We start from the raw sequence: 20,963 nt of genomic DNA, 5'->3' as shown, positions 1-20,963 counted from the left end.
CATCATATGAAACAAATGGCATGGGTTCCAGTCCACGAACATAAATTGAACACTCTTTGTTAGATGCAAAGCGGTGAAGACGTCACAAAAATCTCACCGCGTAAATCGCAGGCCTTGGTACACTTACTAGATGCGGTGTTTATAAACATGTGCAAACGATCCCCTGTGCTTTCTATTGGTTCACAGGCATAATTCGTGGGAATGATGTGATACTGTAAATTATGGGGAAGTTTTCACTGTCATGGCATACTTTCTGAGAATTCTGGTCTTATGAAGAATGGATTTATGAAAACAAACCCTGCCAATGGATTATTTCCGCGCCAAAATCGGGCAGAGGCTGCAGTGCATTTTATTTGACTAACTGGAATGGATAACCTGTGCATTGTATCCGTCACGTGCTGCTGAAGGCCGTCCGCAGCATACTTCTGCCACAAGTCCTTCATTGTGTTTTATAAAGAGAGCGTTGCACCTGCCTCGGTTTAAATCATTACTGTGACCTTGGTGGTTGGTTTTATGCAAAGGCCAAAACATTTGGAATGTTGCTTGTGCCCGTTATTAAGCGTTGTGTTGTGGTATATATATATAGCGCTTCAGGCCTAGGCGAGGCTACGAAACGCTTTTTGAAAAGAGGTACCATGCGCGGATTATCCCAGGAAATGACCGTGCCCCGGAAGCTCATGTGCACACTCTGTCCTGCAGGAGGAAGTTTCCGTGCATGCGGTGAGGCCAAAAGCAGAGATTGATATGGCACCTTTATTGGAGATGTATCACTTCATAAAACGGCAATGGCGTGCGTTAGCAAATTTAACTCAAATATGAATTAGAAATAAATCACAAGCAATGGATTCATATTCCTGTGTGGCACCCGTTAGATTCACAGCGTGGCTGCTGAGTGACAGAATTACGTCGTTGATATATCACGAAACATTAGCAGGTGCTGGACAGAAGGCGGTGATCCAGGGGCGGCTGCAACCAATCAGAATTAAGTATCTGAGGTACGGGCAGGTGGTTCTAAATCACGATATTTTGGGACATGATAAAGAAATGTATGTTCTCCTGCACGCATGCCTTTATAGGAGAGCTGCATCAATTGTCCATTGCTTTAGTTTATAATTATATTTTGAGATTACAAATCGCGCCGCATAAAATATTTGTGTGGCTATTAGTCACACCGTTCGGCTCACGTGTTTAATACCCTGTTTTTAATAAGCTAAATGATATCACAATTTCGATGTTTCCAATATCAGGTGTTATTGTTAAACAATTACCGAGAAGGCCTCGCTGGGACGCGAACTCGTGCCCCCAGATATCGGGAGTCAATAGTCTCTAAAATAACCAAATCTACCGATCAAAAACAATTATTACTGGGCTGTAGGCTTCAAATTACGTTGCGTTTTTTCGAATAAGGTGCAAAGCGCATGAGTGTGTTTTTTATTTAACAGCATTTGCTGTAGATGTACAAGTGGGTGCTCCTACCCTGTGCAGAGGAGCTTTGTTTTTATAATGACACTTTTAGAGAGTTGTCACTGTGCTGGTAATGTTCCCAGCAGTCCAGTGTCAGTGGCACGCTGCTAGTTTTGTGGTCGTGCCCAGGGCTCGGCACACAGAGGGCCCCCGTGTGCCGAACACATGCCCCTTGTCTGCGGCTCCCGGAGCCGCTCCCTCGCAGATGTCTCTGTACCCTAAGCCATTCTAGCACTCACGTGAAATCTTTCTGCAGCTCCACTCCCCCGCCCCGTTTGTTTGGTTTCACATTTGCACGTCTCCGATGCTGCGATTACCAGTGGTTCTCAGGGCCAGCTTGACCTGACCCCGGGAGCCTGAACGCCCTCTTGAGGTGGGAACACGGAAGAGCCGCCGGAGTGATAATGAAAGTCGGCTTTCTCACGGCTCTGTGTTCTTCTTGAGCACCTCACGTGATCTTATTTATGTTTTTATTTGTGCAATTGAATATAAGGCAAACTCAAGCCAATGGTATTGGGTGCATGAGCGCCATTTACATTACACAAGGTCACATTCATTTTTTGGGCACAGGGAGATTAAGTGATTTGCCCAGAATAATTCTGGTGGAAATACCAGTTTAGTACTTCTAATCACTAGCAAAGCCAGTGGGAGTATCTTCAGTTTCGAGTCCTACTTAAACGATTTGAAGCTTGCAGTAGGGATAGAAACATGTTTCTGTATACAATGTGTTTATGAGACCGAGAATGTAATGTACGGTGTTTTGGTATACTTTGGAGATGTAAAACACTCCCTTGAACATTGCAGCGCGAGCTCTCCATAGGAGGCGAGATTATACACCAAACGGGTGAGTGGGGACTGCTCTTCAGGGCAAGACAAAGGCCACTGTACGCATATTTAAAAGCACTGCTAACACGAGGGAGGAAGATAACTGCACAGTCTAGCCAGACCTAAAATGTGTTACATTTGTTTCAGCTGGTACCATATATAGGTCTTAGGAAATATGTTAAATTACTATTGTGAATTAAAAATATATATATATGACTATGTGCCTAAAAATCCATATTGCCTACTGGTTCTTGTACAGAAAGTTTCAAGGGTTCGTCTAGAACTGCATAGAAAAAGGAAAGCGTGCCAAAGGGCGACTCGTTCGCAGTGGGCACTGGAGAAGTCTTCTATAAAAATGAACCGGAAGCGAAATAGACAACAGTGTACCACCTACCGTATGGAATGAGGTTGTCAGTCAACCGCTGGGGAGTGGAGCGGCATGAAGGTCAAGAAGCATCGTGAATTCCAGGGCGCGTGCTATTTTGTCGATTGTCTGCGTTTATCGTGAACAAAATTCTGCCCTACACACCTCGGTAATTCTCTTCAGCCCCAAAATTCCTTTTACGTCAGCTCATAGGCCCTGATTTCTCAGCTCTTATCTTACTTTCCATATTTTCTCGTGTCTTCTTCAATTTTCATACACTTAATTTTGAATCTCACCAACTTTTTGTAAGCATGTAAATTGAACAATTCAAATTCAAATTCAAAAGATGATTTTTGATCTACAAAATAATGGAATAGCACAGCGTCGACATTTAACACCTTTTACCAAAAATTCAAAATTATAATATTTTCTGAAAATGTTATCTATTGCATTGGTCTATTAAAAATACGAGTAAATCAAAAGAAATTGTCAGCAAATAAAGCAAATTAACAACTAGAGTTCGGAATAAGGAGGCGTGACGTGACAGCTGTTCATGTGTGAACATGGGCAGCATTTGCAAAATATAAAAAACAAAAAGATAGAAGACGAAAAAAGTCGCTCACAAATATGGACTAACAAATAAAGACCATACAACAGTATTGATGCTCCTAATACCCAGAACTGCTTGTAAATTGTACGCCTGACAGAATTTGGAATCTCGAACAGATCAAAAGGTTTGATGATAGAATTTTTTATCGTCTGTATTTTACAATCTAGGTTTTGAGTTTTGAATTCTGTAAGTACTAACTGTATATTTTGACATCTGAAAATGTAGCAGAGTTGCAGGTACAACAGTAAAGATGTATAGAACACAGCGGAGACATTGCGAGAATCCTGACTCATTTGTTTTCATTTTCTGTACTCCTTTGACCTTCTTGACACCCTTCTTCAATCATGCTTAATAGCTGAATTCTGATATGTGGTCCTGTATTTCATAATTCTCGTTGTTATATCACATTAAAAAAATGTAGACCCCATTTATTGATCGACATAATAAAAACATAAAATTATAAGCTGCTCACCATCTAAACGGAAGTCTGAATGGATAAAAACAAATCAAATGATTTTGTAGTGTGCTTTGTCCCGACACTTCGTAACTCTTTAACGAAATGCCCTCAAACAAACTTAAAAGTGTACACCATAAATATAGTATAAAACAGATTTATTTTACATTCCACCATGATTGATGGGATACGCTAAATAATAATATAGCATGCATAAGTAGAGGTATCTTTTTATAAATACAATATACAAAAATAAAGACAGTATACAGTCTTATGACATTTCCAACAGAATGACCTTCCATGATGATGTAAACAATGTAACAAATATACACATATATAACAAGCACAGACATTTACAATGATGGATAAAGGAGCGGTGTTCTTAGGAGTTCGAGTCTATTAACACTGATTGAACGTGTAGTCTTCTTGGCTAGTGTGCTCCGGCTCTGACTCTTGGCAAACAGAGCACTGTGGAAATTAAATTACCAAGATGCCCGAGACGCCCTTTCCTGCTGTGCTATCAACAGAGAGCGTGTTCCACTTGGGCGAATTCTTACTATTATATCTTGGCACACTAAAGGCAAAATTGTGCAACACGTGGAGCCAAAAAGCGGTTGACCTGTAAAAAAGAAAACACTAAACGCCATTGGCGGTCCTCCCTCGTGGGTCTTGGTGCAGGCCTTGCTCCTGCAGGTGTTACGGGTGCCGGTGAGTTGGTACAGTCCAAGAAGGGGGGTGCCTGGTTCCGATGCCCTTCCCTATGTTGACGCTGGTCGCGGGCTCGGTCTCGCAGTTAAAATGTTTCGGGTAGGTCGGTGCAGTCCGTTGGAGGGGCCTTGAAACGGCCTCCCCGACCAGCAGTCGCTCTAAAAAAAACTGTCTGTAGTTTGGTACGGTCTTGAGAGGGGCGCGTTGAACGTCCTCCCCTCTCAGTGAGTTGCGTAAACCGGCGACCAGTCTGCTGGACTGTTGGTAGCGCCCGCACAGGGGTGTCACTCCCCGCGTGCTCCCTCTGTGACGGCGGTGGGCGCAGGGGCGCGCGCTGCAGGGCCTTGGCCTGCGCCATGTTGAGTCCGTGGGCTCGCTTCATTGCTGCGCCGGGGGCGGTTTGCCCTGACTGCTCCGCCGGCGGCTGGGGCTGCTGTCCTCCTCTGCCGAGGAGCAGTCGGACGAGTGGTAGGAGCCGAAGCGCCGGGCTCCGAGCTCCTCCTCGTCGTCGTCTTCCTCCTCCGCCTCGTCGTCGTCCTCACTGTCCCTGTAGTCTATGGGGAGGCGGGAGTCGGCCTTGTGCTTCGCGTAGTCCGCCTCGGCCTCCTTCTCGTCGCCCTTCTCGCCCCCTTTGGTGCTCTTCTGCTTCTCGGCCTCCTGGGCTGCCTGCTCCTTGGCCTTTTTGCTCCTTTTCCACTTCATGCGCCTGTTCTGGAACCAGATTTTCACCTGCGGTGTGAGAAACGGAAAGAGGGCGTTATTGGTGGTGGTGAAATGGAATTATTAACCCAATCCAGGCATTTAGTGGTTGTACTGTTTGCCATATAGGCTGCTCAACGAAGCAGTTTTTAGATATTTACATTGTAAATGGACAATTATTTGCAGCACTTTGAGGACCCTCATTGCATGCCATGTTTTATTCAGAGCCGATCATCGCTACCGTAACATGCTTCTAAATTGTTTCGTTAATTTAAACCACTTTTATAGGGGTAGTTTATAAATGCCATGTTTTTATCCTACTGTGTGGTTTAATACTAACGTGACCAAAGTGTGCGCAGGTCACACTTTTGGTAACTAGAGAGGAAGGGCATAACCAAAACTAGTTCTATATTTACCCTTTGACCCTTTTCGGAGCAGAGGCCGAGTCTTTATTGATAAATCAGGCTTTTTTGTCTCGCGTAATTACCAAGGCCTAACTTCTCACGATGAAGATTATTCTGGGCTGGAGATTGGCAATTCCGTGAACATTAAATTGAGTATTCCTGATAGAGGTCTGCACAGGGGAAGCTCTGTATGAGATTTGTATTGCATAGTTGACAGTAGCGTACCCAGTGCCCTAGTGTAAGGATGGAAACTGCCCCCCCCCCCCCGGCTGCTGTATGCATTATGAACTACAGCAATAACCAAGTTTATGGGTCGGTGAAAGTGCACCTGCTAAGCCAATTAAAGTTTCGCCCCTGGTAGTCGAGATGCTGCTCTGAAAAAAGCCACACCCTGTACAGAATACAAACTTAAAGAGAAAACATAGGGTATCTTGTTGGTTAAAATAAGATCAATGTATTCCGGCCCTCCCAGTTCATAGCTTGTGAACTGTAGAAATTGTTTGTCTCGTTTCTCCCACCTGCTTCGCATCCGCATACTCGTAAACGGCCCATCTAGTGAATAATCATCACCCGTTTTCTATTAATAAGTATAATACACCTTTTTAAAGAGCAGCTAATGGTCTAAATAAAATATGAAATTCTAAATTAAGTGAAAGTACTTGTCAGTCTGTAATTAATATTTAATTGAAGGATGGTAAAACAATTAACAGGAGCCATCTAAAACTGGTGGTTTTCACTTCCCTAAATGCGTGCAGAATGCACACTCTTGATAAGACCAATGTGTACAATTAAATAAAATACAGTTCATAATACTAGCGCTGTGACTCCTATTCAACTTAGTGTGTTCAAGGGCTTTGCTTTTCGGATGCCAGGTTAACTGCAATGCGCCCACAAGGGCAAGCATACTAGCGTTGGGAATGAATGAGACAATTGCGCAATATGTCCCCGTACAAATAGGGTACATAACAGACACCAAACATGAAGATGTCTTGTACACACTTTAAATACTGCATGTTTTGTGGGCATGGGTAACCTTCATAACATGCAAACGTCTAATGCATTATATTCCCAGATGCCCGATTGAAATAAGGTCTCCTACCTCTTGCTAGTGAACAAAAAAATCCGTCCTCTGTAGTAAAACATATAGTAAACAAAAGAACATTTTAACCTGCTCTACAGCGTCACATTCTGGCACTAAAGCCGAAGTGCTGGATAGTGTCCCGGGATACAGAGTAAGAGGTTATCGGGAACTTTGGGATTTGCCCCACTGACTATCAAAGAGGGGGAGTTTTAATAAAATAAGGGTTTATTAGTTATCTGATAGAGAGGAGAGCGACACGGAACGTGTGTGTGTGTATGAGAGAGATCGGAGGAAAGTGTGTGTGTGTGAGCGAGAGGCAGTGTGCGTTTTTGTGGGAGACAAAGTGTGTGTGTGCCTGTGTGTGAGAGGCCATTCTAAGAACCTGAATTTATTCTAACATCCCCTGGCCAGAGACACCCCTCTGTGCTTCTAACACCCCCTGGCCAGAGACACCCCTCTGTGCATCTAACATCCCCTGGCTGGAGACACCAGTCTCTGTTTCTAACATCCCCTGGCAGGAAACAGCCGTCTGTGCTTCTAGTATCCCCTGGCTGGAGACACCCGTCTGTGCTTAACCACCCCCTGGCTGGAGACACCCGTCTGTGCTTCTAACACCCCCTGGTTGGAGACACCCGTCTCAGCTTAAAACACCCCCTGGCTGGAGACAGCAGTCTGTGCTTCTAACATCCCCTGGCTGGAGACACCCGTCTGTGCTTCTAATATCCCCTGGACGGAGACACCCGTATGTGCTTAGAAACATCCCCTGGACGTAGTCACCCGTCTGTGATTCTAACATCTCCTGGCTGGAGACACCCCTCTGGACTTCTAAAATCCCATAGACGAAGACACCCATCTGTGCTTCTAACACCCCCTGGCTGGAGACACCCGTCTGTGCTTCTAAGAGCCCCTGGCTGGAGACACCCGTCTGTGCTTCTAACACCCCCTGGCTGGAGACACCCGTCTGTGCTTCTAACATCCCCTGGCAGAAGAACCCGTCTGTGCTTCTAACATCCCCTGGATTGAGACTCCCGTCTGTGCTTCTAACATCCCCTGGCTTGAGATACTTGTCTGTGCGTTTAACGTCCCCTGGCCGAAGACAAGCGTCTGTGCTTCTAACATGCCCAGGCCGAAGACAAGCGTCTGTGCTTCTAACATCCCCCGTCTGTGCGTCTAACATCCCATAGCTTGAGACACTCGTCTGTGCGTCTAACATCCCCTGGCCGGTGACACCCGTCTGTGCTTCTAACATGACCAGGCCGAAGACAAGCGTCTGTGCTTCTCACATCCCCCGTCTGTGCGTCTAACATCCCCTCGCTGGAGACACCCGTCTGTGCTTCTAACATCCCCTAGCTGGAGACACCCGTCTCTGCTTCTAACATCCACTGGCCATAGACACCCGTCTGTGTTTTTAACATCCCCTGGCTGAAGTCACCCGCCTGTGCTTCTAACATCCCCTGGACGGAGACACCCGTCTGTACTTCTAACATCCCCAGTCTGTGCTTCTAACACCCCCTGGCTCGAGGCACCCCTCTGCCCTGTCCCCCGGCTGCACATGGTGTGATGCACCTCCCCTCTCAGCGCCGCGTACCTGGGTCTCCGTCAGCATGAGGGACGTGGCCACCTCGAAGCGCTTGGGCCTGGACAGGTACTTGTTGAGCTTGAACTGGTGCTCCAGCTCCAGGAGCTGCTGGCTGGTGAAGGCGGTGCGAGGCCTCCGGCACTTCCCCAGCAGGTTGGACTGCGCCTGGGCTGCAGAGAGAAGATGGACTACAATTAGAGGAAAGGGGTTATTTCTCTGCCCGGAACAACAAGTCAACACACGCCGCGCTGCCCTGCGCTCTGCGGCAAAGGCTGTTGTATATCGCATATGCAACCTATGTCATCGAGCTCATGTAACATAAACATTCTTCCTGGACAATTATTCACAATTCGTGCACACAAGACCTACGATTAAGTAAAGAGGTCCCGAAAACATATATATCGATTACATTTTGTGTTAATCCTGGGACTGGCTCGTTTATTTTACGTCATTCCTCGAAATACGTTTGTCTTATTTTTTTAATCAGAAACATGTACAAGCTGCCCCAAAATTAGGCATGTTAAAGCATTCAGACGCTTCCAGATTACAACGTGTACTTAATAAACAAACAAGTTGAACACGGGTTTAAAACTGGACCCGTGCTGCACAGGTTTACACATTAGATCTTAATTGTAATTCTTACTGACTATATGCCAAAAGCCCAAAGGGCATTTAAACTGGTTCTTTGAATTGTACACCTCACAACATATTGAGTGGAAACTACACCTGAGCGGCATATACACATACACACACACATTTCTAATGTCTATGTAGTTTGTATTGAAAAAAGGTTTACCTATAAATAATCTTTAATCTTTGTTCTCTCTCTCTATAACATATATATATATATATATATATATATATAGAGAGAGAGAGAGAGAGAGAGAGAGAGAGAGAGAGAGAGAGAGAGAGAGAGAGAGGGAGAGAGGGAGAGAAAGAGAAAGAGAGAGAGATTCTTTCTCTCTCTCTATAATATATATAATATATTTATGTATAGAGTGTATATATATATATATATATATATATATATATAGAGAGAGAGAGAGAGAGAGATTCTTTCTCTCTCTATAATATATTTATGTATAGAGTGTATATATATATATATATATATATATATATATATATATAGATAGAGAGAGAGAGAGAGAGAAAGAGAGAGAGATTCTTTCTCTCTCTCTATATATAATATATTTATGTATAGAGTTATATATATATATATATATATATATATATATATAGAGAGAGAGAGAGAGATTCTTTCTCTCGCTATATATATTTATATATATTTATCGAGAGAGAGAGAGAGAGGGGGGAATATATGTGTATATATATATACACACGTGCGCACACACACACGCACACACACACACACGTTCGAGATAAACAAACACATCGTCTGTCTACCAGTCCCTCGGACAGCCAGGAACCTGAGAAGATTGGACAGAACTGAGTGTGTACATTGTAAATTGTGAGAAGTGTTGCATTGTGAATTTGCATGAAAGTGAGCTAACATGGCAACAAAAGGTCACCAGGAGGCAAACGAGAGGCAAGGAAACAGAAGTCATGTGTATTCGTATTTCGCTGAGCCCTGTTGTCTCTCCTGAAAATGCGAACGTAGAATGGATTCTTTGATTTCCCAGGAGCCCCTCCGGGGCCGTACAATGAAGGGAAGCGGCTCCCGAGGGAAGGGCACTTTGCCCATCCACGGCAAACGCCCTTGATTTAGTTATCGGAGTCAGGCCGACTCCCAGGCCGGTCATACATTAGGGCCTTAATTAAAAGATATATACTTGCGCGTGGCTCGGGGGATTCCACACTCCATTGAATTGTTTTTTAACTAAGGGGATTACACGTCCTGTCCGGACGCCCCCTGGAGTACAGGGGCTGGTGACCACCGAGGGAGGAAGAGAAGGCCCTAATTTATACCGTGATTAAGGAAAGTAGCGGTAATATGGGAGATCGGCCGCTGCAGGTGGGTCATTTGTACTTCACCCTTCAAACCCTCGCCAAAAATCTCCATAAGGGATCGTGCCGTGCACTAAACAAATTAAAGGCCGTGAAAAATGTGCCGCGCGCACCATGTGATTTCTCCTCAAGATCATATATTCCGCAACAGATGTTCCCTTCTCCAGCTAATTTTTCAATTATGCTCCGGACACGCTTAGGGATTTAATGAGTGCTCTAAATGTGAGATATCGGAAGGGTGAAACGTTCACCGGCCGCTAGTGGCTCAGCCAGTGTGCCGTGGGTCCTGCTGCAAGGATGGAAATGAGCCCCTGGCTGCGGGTTGAATTCTTAAATACAGCAATAATCGCGGCCTCTGGGCCCCGGCGCCACTGCACATGCTGCACCAATGGAAGCAACGCCCCTGGGGGCCATGGGGGAAGTGGCTCGGCCAGCCTGCGGGGCAGTGGGAACAGGCCGATAGGGCAGTGTTGACGCATGGGCGAGAATAGGTGTAATCTGGGCTGTAATGTTTGCTCTGCCAACAGTGTGAAGGAAAGCGGCCTGTGCTTTGTGCGGCTCCAACAGAGGCACGTGAAAGGGAGAGCTGTTTCTGGAAACAATCACAAGCCTGTTGGTTATTTAGATGTGTATTCACTAGCCACCTGTTAAACTGTATGTTTGTCTAATCTGCTTCCATATGCATATGCTTTTAATCCTGGTTACTGGATACACACTTGTCTACCAATCTGCGAAACTATATCAGTTGTGTAGCGCCTTAACGCCCTTCATAGTGTCGAGAACAACAAAACAGTGAATACATAGAACTGTGTTTTTCGGCTTCAGGCCTCAAGCAGGACCAGCCCGTGTGAGGGAGGCCCCAATCCAGACTGCACGAACCTGCCTGATGGTCTGAGCTCAAACAGTCACACGGTCTAGATTTCCTCGTCGCCATGTGATTTTTCTCGGCCTGTGTCATTAGTTGTCTTCACTGCTGACATTGCTTGTTTGCGGCTGCAGGATTCTGACAGCTTTGCTAATTGTTTTTCCCGACGGTGTTACTTTTTAAACAAACCCCATTCAGAGCAAAACAATGAAGCTTTCTCTGGGCCCAGCGTGTGCTAACTGGTGAATTCTTTCAAGCGAGGACACACTCCACGGCTAAAACAACTCAAAGGCTCTGTGAAGTAAAAACACTCCGGATGAGAGAGGGGTCGGTTCCGGTGGCGTGTGATGTTTACAGTGGGTGTTTGCAGGGATTATCCGAGGCCTGTGACCTGGGATCTATTGTCGCAGGTAATACATACATTTTGTCAGGCGCACAATGGGGCCTGTTTGATATAGTTTGATGGCACCCACCCAGGTGCACCAGCGGGCAGACCAGCCGTGCCGCCACAGTCGACGCTGTCCCATACCCGTGGGACCTCCCACTGCTGGTAGAGATACAGTGACACTTCCATAAGGCATCCACGCACTGCCTATTGTGAGAATAGAGTAACATCCACTGGCGAACACTGCAATAAACAGGTCTCCCCTCGCTGTTTGATCTCCCACATTACCTGCTTGTCTAATGAGGTGGAGATTATTATTACACTTGCAATCCTCGATGTATACAGCCAATCCCCGATTGTAATACACAGTGGAAACCATTGCCGGTAATGAGGCAAAGATACAGATCGTTGTCTTCCAGAGGACCTTCGAGGATTAAAGGGCTCTCGGCTCACCGGTCCGAGGAGCTGACAAACATTCATGAGGCCACCGAGATCCTGAGATAGCTCAGTGGGTGAATGCGGCAGACACGGTGCGTAATCTTGCGCTCACTGGATCGACTGTGAATGAATATGACGTTAGGTGCAGAAAGGGGTCACGACCTTCCTGCTTTCCTGTCTGTATACATGTGGCCGAAGAGTGCAGAGGGGGCACTAGATGAAATACAACCTCACTTTAGTTAGAAGGAACTGCCTAGTGTGTATCATACGCTGTGTACAGAGACGTCCCCGAATACACGTCTCTGTAGCCCTCTGCTTTCATAGCGCCTTTATACAGAAACGAGTTAGCGCTGGAAGGCAATCGGCAACACACAATTCAGTTTGGGATGTGCAACATTTACATAATAATAATAATAACAATAGTTATATTTGTTATTAAGATGACTTCCAGTTCGTTTAGATACTGCCACCACACCATGAAATGCTTCACTATTCTTCTTACTATGACACTGTATCATAAACATGCCCTTAAAAGTGCAAACAATCTGCACTGGAGATGTATAGAGGTTTGTAGGGGGAGAAACGACAAAGTGCAGGTTAAATGATTTGTGTTATGGAAATCATTTGTATCACACAACAATCTAACAGCGTCTTGGAAAGAGTGACAACACCAGAGTGTAACATCGCTCGTATGCTCACGCTTACGTATGTTGTGAAGAAACGCCTTAGGCACTAAAAGGGCATTCTTTTTCATTCTACCAGGCGCTCTATTAAAGACGGCCTTGATCGGGGTAATATAGATAGCAATAATTCAGATTTCTAGCAGCTTTTCACATCAGCAAATACAGTGAATGTCAAATTGAATGCGACGGAAAACAGAGGCAGAAGAGTCACATATAAAACGACTCGTGTATAAACACTGTGACCGTAAGATGTGTACAGTCCGCGCTTTTACCGCTATCAGGCTGCGTCTTTCAACCGCTTCCATTTTTTCTTTTATCTGTTGCACAATTTAAATGCATTTCCGTTGAAAATGAGGGAAATTGTGAAACACATTTGTGCTCCTCTTTATATATTTTGTACTGGAATACGTATCATAGTTTGAAATATTAGAGCGTTTAAGGTACACAATACTTGCCCAGTTTGTGTGGGCGAACTAGAGTATGTTTTAACAAATCTATCTGGAGTCACGCGCATCCAACATGTTATTTATTCCCGTGCCACAGCACGCATGATACTTGCATTAGATTTCGACGGCAATGAGTAGCCACGGGTTTTACCTACGTTTATTGTGAAATGTTATGTATCCCACTTAAAACTGACTCACATACGAATGGGTTCAGTCTTGTAAAATGTTCTTATGTTTTGTAAACAAAACATAAAATGAATGTGTCAAACGGGAAACACTATTGGATTGATACTTTCTGAACTGTATATACTTTTGTTGTTTTATTTTGAACATTTAACAAATTATCTAGTCTGTTTGGATTTCAGATACTTTATTTTCCTGTCCTACTTGCATTATAATCAAATATCAACTGAACGTGTCACCAATCGCGAGTTATATGTGTCCATTGTCGATATCTTTGTATACGCAGGTATTACGCAGGCTGTCGGCACAATGTATTGTAATAATGCTCTGTTTGGGTGTACATATTGTAAAGTAGGCCCTCATTTCACGTGCTCTGCTGTCGAATTCCATTTTCATGTCTTGTTCTGATGTTAACATGTGATATCTTAGTTCCACGGACACTGTGGTAGGATGAGTTATTGTAGAAGGCACTGTAGCTTATTTCCCCGCTGCTTTACTGTACATGTGTACATACAAGTGGACTCTGTTTTACTCGGCATTTTTCTATACCATATACTACCGTCTCACGCGGTGGATTTGATGAGCAACACATATTCCTGCCCCATTTTATGTACGTGTTTCCCCGAGAATGCAGCTCACACCCCTCCTCTGCGTATGTGCCCGTTGTCATGTATACACCAGTCTATGTAATTGACAGGTTTTTGATTTGGTGCCTCTACTCGCTAGGTTTGCAGAAAACATTGAAACGACTCCCTGTGAATCGGCCTCTCGCCAGAATGTACACAGCACATGCTCTTCTGTGTGTATGTACCTCACTCTTTGAAAACTACACAAGTGACCTTTGTGTGTGTGCCGACCTCCCTTGACGTAAATAACAGCTGCAATTGCCCACGTGGGTATATCCAGCACATATACGTGCCCTCTATGTGAATGTGTCGCACTAGTCAGTAATACCCCTCTCGCTTGCTCCGGATGCACCAGGCCCTTTCTAGAAGCACCGTCTATGTTCATGTACCTCTGTATGCCAGTGCATTACTCAAATGCCCCTTTTGTACTCGCCTCTCTCTTGTGATATACGTGGCAAACGCCCACTCCTCTCTTTACGCTCATGCCTCCCTCTGATAATATTCCCTGACCACTTTCATGGATGCCCCTGGCTCTCCATGTAATCAGCGTAAGTATAATTTCCTGCCTGCGCGTGTGCTTCACTTTCTGGGTATCCACAGCACAAGTCCCTGGCTGTATATACTCACTATTTTCCTGGAGTGCCTGCATGAACTCTAGCTCTCTCTTAGTGTACACGTTGTAAATCTATCTTGCCTTCTGGGCTTGTGCTCCGCTTTCGGCGCGTACACAAATACCTATCTGTGCAAGTACCCCATTATTTATCCTTCATGTGTATACAGCGCGTGCCTTGCCATTCCTCCTGTATGCCCCCGGCTCCCTATGTGAATACAGCAGAAGACCCTCTTCGCCTCCGAGTATGAGCCCCACTCTCGGGGGTATACACAGTACATTATCTACTGTCTCACACCTGGAATGTACACACACACTGCGTTCCCCATCACTCTCCACGCAGTCTTTAGTTTTCACTGCACAAGTCTCTCTCCCTATAGGTATCTGTTCCATTCTCAGGTTACGCATACACATACATGACCTAGTGCCTCGCTCTTGGAGTATACACACACGCTGCATGTCCTACCACTCTGCAAGCAGGCCACTGTCTTTGGTGTACAGTGCACAAGCCCCACGCCCCCTGTGTTACATGCATGCATGTCACACTGTGTATACACAGCGGTACTCACAGTTGAAGTCGGGCATCTTGGGCAGCATCATGCCGGCGGTGGAGGCCCTCAGCCACTGGTCCAGCTGGAAGGTGCCGGCGCTGATCTTCAGGGGCTCTGCGGGCGCCGAGTGGTGCGCAGGGCCCGGCGGCAGGTGCTGCGAGTAGTAGGAGAGCGCGGGGTGCAGCGCGGCCGCCGAGTAGCCGTACATGGGGTGCCCGTAAAGGCCTCCGCCCCCGCCTCCCGCCTGCGGGTGAGGCAGGCCCAGGAGCGCCGGATGCTGCGAGTGCGGGTGCTGCTGCTGGCCTCCCATGTAGCCATGCTTGGGCAGCAGCCCCATGCGGTGCTGCGGCGGGGCAGGTGGCGGGGACGGGCTCTCCCGTAAGCCGCAGTCCTGGTGCTCGGAGGTGACGAGCGCCAGAGGCGAGCTCTGGGGCCGGGGAGGGTCCGCGGCCAGCAGCGCATCGATACGGAAGTTCTTGGACTTTTCCATTGTGTGGCCCCGGGGGTTCCCTCTCGGCGTCAGTCACACGGAGCCGCGCAGTATCCCAGTCCCTGAGGCCGTCGCTTCCGCTAACTCCCCCGCGGTGACAGTTCTAACCTGGGGCCAGAGGCAACCTGCTCACTTCAAGGCCCGTAGCACGCGCGCTCATTGGCCGCCTCCCCCTTTTGACGCATCCGAATGGTCTAAATAGTTGTGAGTGGACCACCAATCACACAACAGTAAGCCAAGACATGTGTGAAAAGCCCACCTTTTGAGTAGTGATTAGTGGCCTCTACGGAGCTGTCAACGTAAAGTGGCCCCGCCCCCTCGAGGTTTCACCAGAAATGATTGGTGCGCAGCTTCGAGATGTCATTTAGACTCCACCCACGAGTTGTCACCTGGAGTGGCTCCGCCCTTCTGTGGACATTTCCTTACTGGATTCCCACAGGAGGAGGCAGGCCTCACGGGCACTGGCAAAAGAAAGCTTTATTTGTGCCCTGGGAAAGGGTCAATGCTGAACAAACTTACGGTATCTGCTCATTAAATGAAGATGGAGGAGAACAGAAAATATTTACCAAGGATTTTGCACCACAAGCAAGCAAATTTAAACACCTGAAACGCCAAATATGTCCTAAATCTTACCCCATATCTCTTACTTCATTTCTTCTGATGTTGTGCCTGTTGTAAACATTGTAATTCATCGATAATTGGTGCTTGTTATGAATGTATTTAACATATTTTTGTCATGTAATTTTCGTCATGTAGGTTCCTTTGGTCGTGTGGTAATCTCTTTGAGAAATAAAATGGTAAGCCAGTGCCTCGTTCGTTCGTGTCCTGGTTTGAAACAATGTTTTTTATAGATTAGTCCAGTCACCGCTTTGGCTCAAATGTTAAAGTTCTCCTCATGGATTTCAAGGCCTAACTAAGTACGTTCTCAGAGAAGCGGTGCCTGTTTTGGACTAAAAGATTACTGCTTCTAACAAAAATAAATATTTATATGCATTTCAAAATGTAAGACTACTAAAGCCTAGTAGTCATTTAAGACTGGTAAGCACGAGCTCGCTTTGCAAATTGTGACACTCGCAGGTTTTAGCTGCCAAAACCCCTCCACAGATGTTCAACAACTAACAGAAAGGCATCGGCATCTGTCTTCTGCAGAATATAGACACGTCATGCCGAGGTCGGGGTCTCATTTCAGAGGAAGTTATACAAACGTGTAACAGATGCAGGGCTCTAAGTGGGCCGGGCCATGACGGTGCGCAGCACTAGCAGTTTTAAAACCAGGCGCTGAGACAGGTCGCTATCGGGCCCTCGATTTTTGCCCTCACCCTCAGCGTGAAAAAATGGTCTTGGTAGCCATCATTCTTCGTGTATAATGTACATTCAGAGCGATTGCTTTATGTCTGCTGACATAGACATAGAAGGTATTCTAATTACCTGGTAGTGGTCTGAATGCATGGGAAAGATGGGTGGGCATGATAAAGTTGCTGTGTGGACTCCTGCTGCCCAGCATTAGCAGCTTCTGGATATTTTCAAAATAAAGCTAATAAAAAAACATATTTTCCAAGGCTTTTATTTAAAGTTCCTAATGGAGCATTATCGTCATACATAGCATCAGAGGCGCAACTAGAGCCAAATTTCGGGGGGGGGGGGGGCTGAGCAAAAATTTCGGGGGGGGCTGAACTTTAAGCAATTGGCAGAGTGGAGCTGCAGGGGCTCTTAGAAGGGGTGAAACAACAGCGAGGCCTCATCAACATGCAAATGGTCGTTTAAAGACCTGTGAAGTGCTCGGGTGCGGCTGCTTTTTTGCCCGGGAAGGTGTCTCATCCCGGGCTGCCACACGCGACGGGGGGGGGGGGGGGGGGGGGGGGGGGGGGGAGGGGCTGAAGCCCTGTGAGTCCAATGGGTGTTGCGCGCCTGCATAGCATCCCTCTCCAGCAAGAGGAAGAGAGGACGCGCCGAAAATCGATCATATTCAACTGATGAGACCAAAGAAGACGCCTTAAAACGGGGAATAACGCACTCTATTAAACCCTTCTCCCCCCGCAGCCCTGGGATTACAGCGTTCACTGCAACCGATGCAAAGGCCTGTTGATTGCATTCTGGTTTTATTTTTCGTTCATGGCACCCGGACTGTGATAAACTCTTTGCTCTAACATCCTACTCTACTTAGGTGACCTTGTCAGCAGATATACACAACCATCCCTGGCCTCTCATACTCCACTCTCTTACTCTGACTGACCCCTGCACGCTGGGTACTTACTGTCATTGCAGCGTGTCCCTCGTCGAGTGTTTTTACAGCTTCACCCAGTATTGCTGTTTTCTTACTTTTCCATGGCTGGCAATATTTTTGGGATAAAACTAAATCTGTACGTTAGCTGTTGGGCATCATAATTCCACATAACACTTTCAAACGGAAAGTTTGGATTTCTGTTCAGTTCGTTGATAAATAAAAGTAACCCCAACAATCTCCGTTAGGCGGGTGCGTGCAGTATGAATTTGGGAAGTCTGTAGTAACTAGTCCAGAAAATGAGTCCGCTGTTTAAAAATACCCGTATTTTTCCCGAAAATGTCCTTTTCAGACTCACTATTTCTAATGGTACAGGCAAAAAATTCTGTAGAAATGTATGGTTTAAAGTTATGGTTTTGTGAAAAACTGTTTCTGAACGTGTGCAGGGTTGTATTGCCCTCTATAAGGCCACACACTTTGTTACCTAGGTCTCGTCCCTTTTGAGCACCCCCCCCCCCCCCCCATTTCAGCCCATTTAAGCACTGAAGAGATGTTTTAAGATGGGAAGCGAAGATGATTACTTGGTGCCTTGCAGACCACAGCGTACCCCACCGTCCCGCCCAATAACCGCTTTCCGCCCTACATATCAGTTATCTCGTCGATGGTGGTATCGCTTTATTTGTACCGATATCAACAGAATTCCGCCTTCTTGAAAGTACACATTTTATTCGGGGTAAATGACATTATGGCATCGGTCGGTTACAGTTTGCTTCACAAGCGCGTACATTTAGATCAGTAAAATTCCTTGTCTTGTGCATATCAGCATCTTTATACCACCGATCGTGCAGACTAATGGAAGGTGCTGATATATTTTTATATTAGACGTTTTAAATCCCCGCACCAGAAAGGTGAATTTGGCCAAGCTCTCTTGCTTGGCGAAACCAGCATTTCTAGTGTGGTTGTTGTCTACGATGACGCATTCATGCCATTCATGGGCAACCGCCCCCACATTTTCGTTTCCAAGGATGGACTGGTCCACCCCAATGGTAATGCTCGAAATTTAGAAGAGATTACTAGGCCCACGTGCAAGTTGCACACCCATTCTAAATGCGGCAAGTAGCCGATGTCACAGAAAGGACAAGGCACGCTCCTTTTTAATTCATTCCCCTGGTTTATTTTTAAATGTGGCCTCTGGGGCTTTGCCACTCACTCGAACAGACCCCGGGCCTGCACACTTCGCGGCCAAACGAGTGCAATCTGGTTGTCTTTTCCCTGACAATGTGTGCGCACCGACACGGCTGGACTGGGCGCCGCTGAAGCAGCCTTGGGAAATGTTACCCTTACTGCCACGTGTCGAGCCCTGGTCCGACCCTCTTCCCGAGTCTTTCCCCACCTCCCATTTTCTATTATAAAGGAGTGTATTTTACAGAACAGCGTCAGATACATTTCTCAACACGTTACAGGAGGGAATGCCATCAGATATTTAATACTTCAGCCTGACGCAGTACTCCAGAGCATTACACAGACACAGGAGCATTATTTCTCCGCAGCAGCAGTTCATGCGTGTGGCGATATAAGTGTGTGCGGCTCCCTCGAGGCTAATTACGGTATGGATGGACGCAGGCCGTCGCAGCCCTCCGATCCCAGAATGCACTCCTGCCCCTGCACACCAGGGGTTTGTTTCCCTGTGTCCCGCCCGCGTGGCTCGTGCAGTCCAGGCACTCCAGGAGCATACTCCCCTCGAAGGCCTCTTTATTGTGGGGCTTTAGATTCATTGTTTCTCCGCGCACAATTTTATAATGGCCGTTTTAAGAACGTTCCATCTAGAGGGCCACTTCGTTAACAACGCGTTATTCCTCAGCAGAGGGCGATACCATTTTAGACTTTAGCACAATGGCGTCAAATTATTTTCAAGAAGTGTCACCTTTGTTTTTCAACTTTATGACAGTACCAGCCTTAAATCACGAAGCGGCATTGCATCGAGACTAGCAGACAGACCCAACAGACCACCCCGAGGGGCGTGTCTACCAACGTGCAGCAGGTGCAGTGACACCAGGATGCAGTGGTATGAGGAGACAACAGGATCTGAAATATGGCTGCCTTTTACAACACAAGCCTGGCCTGTGGCTTTCCCCTCTCATGCTTTAGGCCCACTACGTTCTTCGTATGCCACTGTCGCCCCTGGAGCTTTCCCGATGGTTGGCCACTATTGAAAATAAGGAGCTAAAGATGAAATTGGTGCACAGCGCCTTCCACCAAAAAGCAGAGCTACCTGTGCTACTGGCAGTGCACTGGTGCCCCATTGCCAAATGGGAGAATTTCACAATGCACAATTGCTGCTTGCCAGGACAGAAGTGGGGGCACACGGAGTAGCAGGCGTCCACACTGCCAAGAAGTTGGGTCCCACAGAAATAAGCTGACATGTCCCGGTGGAATTTTCAGACACCAGGACTTGTGCAGCAGCGCATGCATGTTGTCTACTTTCCATTTCCAGCAGCAACGTGCAGGCAGCAGGGGCGAGGTTTAAAAACCCGAAGATGGGCCAAAGATAAAGGCTGAAGTTAAGGGGCCATCAGGCCTCCTTTTGTTCGAGAGTCCTGACTGGAGGGCTCTGGAACCATAGAACCCGGACCCCCCAAGTAGTCCCCCGCCCCAACCCCCATACAAAATTGCCAGAACATGAGTGTGGGTAGAAAATGGCCATGTTTAATAACTAACACGGGGACGCGCTAATCCTACCTTTTCACTCGCCGTGAGGGGAACGGCTGCCATTCACCTCCTGCTTGCCTCCAACGTTGCATCATTTCCAGCCGTGAGGGGAACGGCTCTGCGGTGGGACTGCCCATCCCAGGGGGCATTGCGCCGAGGACGCACCGGACATCACCAGAGGCCGCCGGAGGCCCTCAAAAGCACTGAGCGCCTCCTGCAGCGCTGGAGGCGCGCGGGCTCGCCGGGCTAAGCCCGGGCGAAGGGCGGGCCCGTCCGTGCCCGTCAGGGGCCGAGGGAGGCCGGGCTGGGCCACCTCTCTTCCCTTTCATATATTGTTTTTCCGGACCCTTATTTGTAAGTACTCCTAAGAGCACTATACATTAACAATATTATGGCCCTGAGGGAGAGCAGAAGTAAAATGGGTACCGGTACCTTAACCGGTACCCTTGATAACTTTATCATTAGGGCCAACTCAGTTATTGACCAAGGGATTACGCTGATGGAGCGGCGGGTTTCCCAAGACTTAGCCATTGCTAGAAGATCCTCTTTGGGGTATTTAGCTAATGTGTGGTCTCCTAATTCCCATGGTCAGTCTAGTGGTAA

At 46.8% G+C, this 20,963-nt stretch overlaps 1 protein-coding gene across 2 annotated transcripts; it reads right to left on the bottom strand.

The window, feature by feature from the left end:
• Positions 1–3,878: 3,878 nt before the first annotated feature.
• MNX1 (motor neuron and pancreas homeobox 1) lies at positions 3,879–15,644 on the bottom strand. 2 transcript variants are annotated; one of them, XM_085630118.1, is made up of 3 exons: positions 14,959–15,644; positions 8,198–8,376; positions 3,879–5,154 (listed from the first exon to the last, which is right to left on the bottom strand). In XM_085630118.1, exons 1-3 carry the CDS (start codon positions 15,428–15,430, stop codon positions 4,804–4,806), a joined length of 1,002 nt encoding a protein of 333 aa, XP_085486244.1. In that variant the 5' UTR covers positions 15,431–15,644; the 3' UTR covers positions 3,879–4,803. The 2 variants fall into 2 exon arrangements, with proteins under 2 accessions (XP_085486244.1, XP_085486245.1); XM_085630119.1 differs by having other exon boundaries at positions 8,198–8,358.
• Positions 15,645–20,963: the final 5,319 nt, after the last annotated feature.

The sequence above is a fragment of the Triturus cristatus genome, chromosome 10, assembly GCF_964204655.1.
Source record: "Triturus cristatus chromosome 10, aTriCri1.1, whole genome shotgun sequence".
NCBI lineage: Eukaryota > Metazoa > Chordata > Amphibia > Caudata > Salamandridae > Triturus > Triturus cristatus.
Note: the sequence above shows the minus strand (reverse complement) of the source record. Positions and strands in the feature narration are given on the sequence as shown.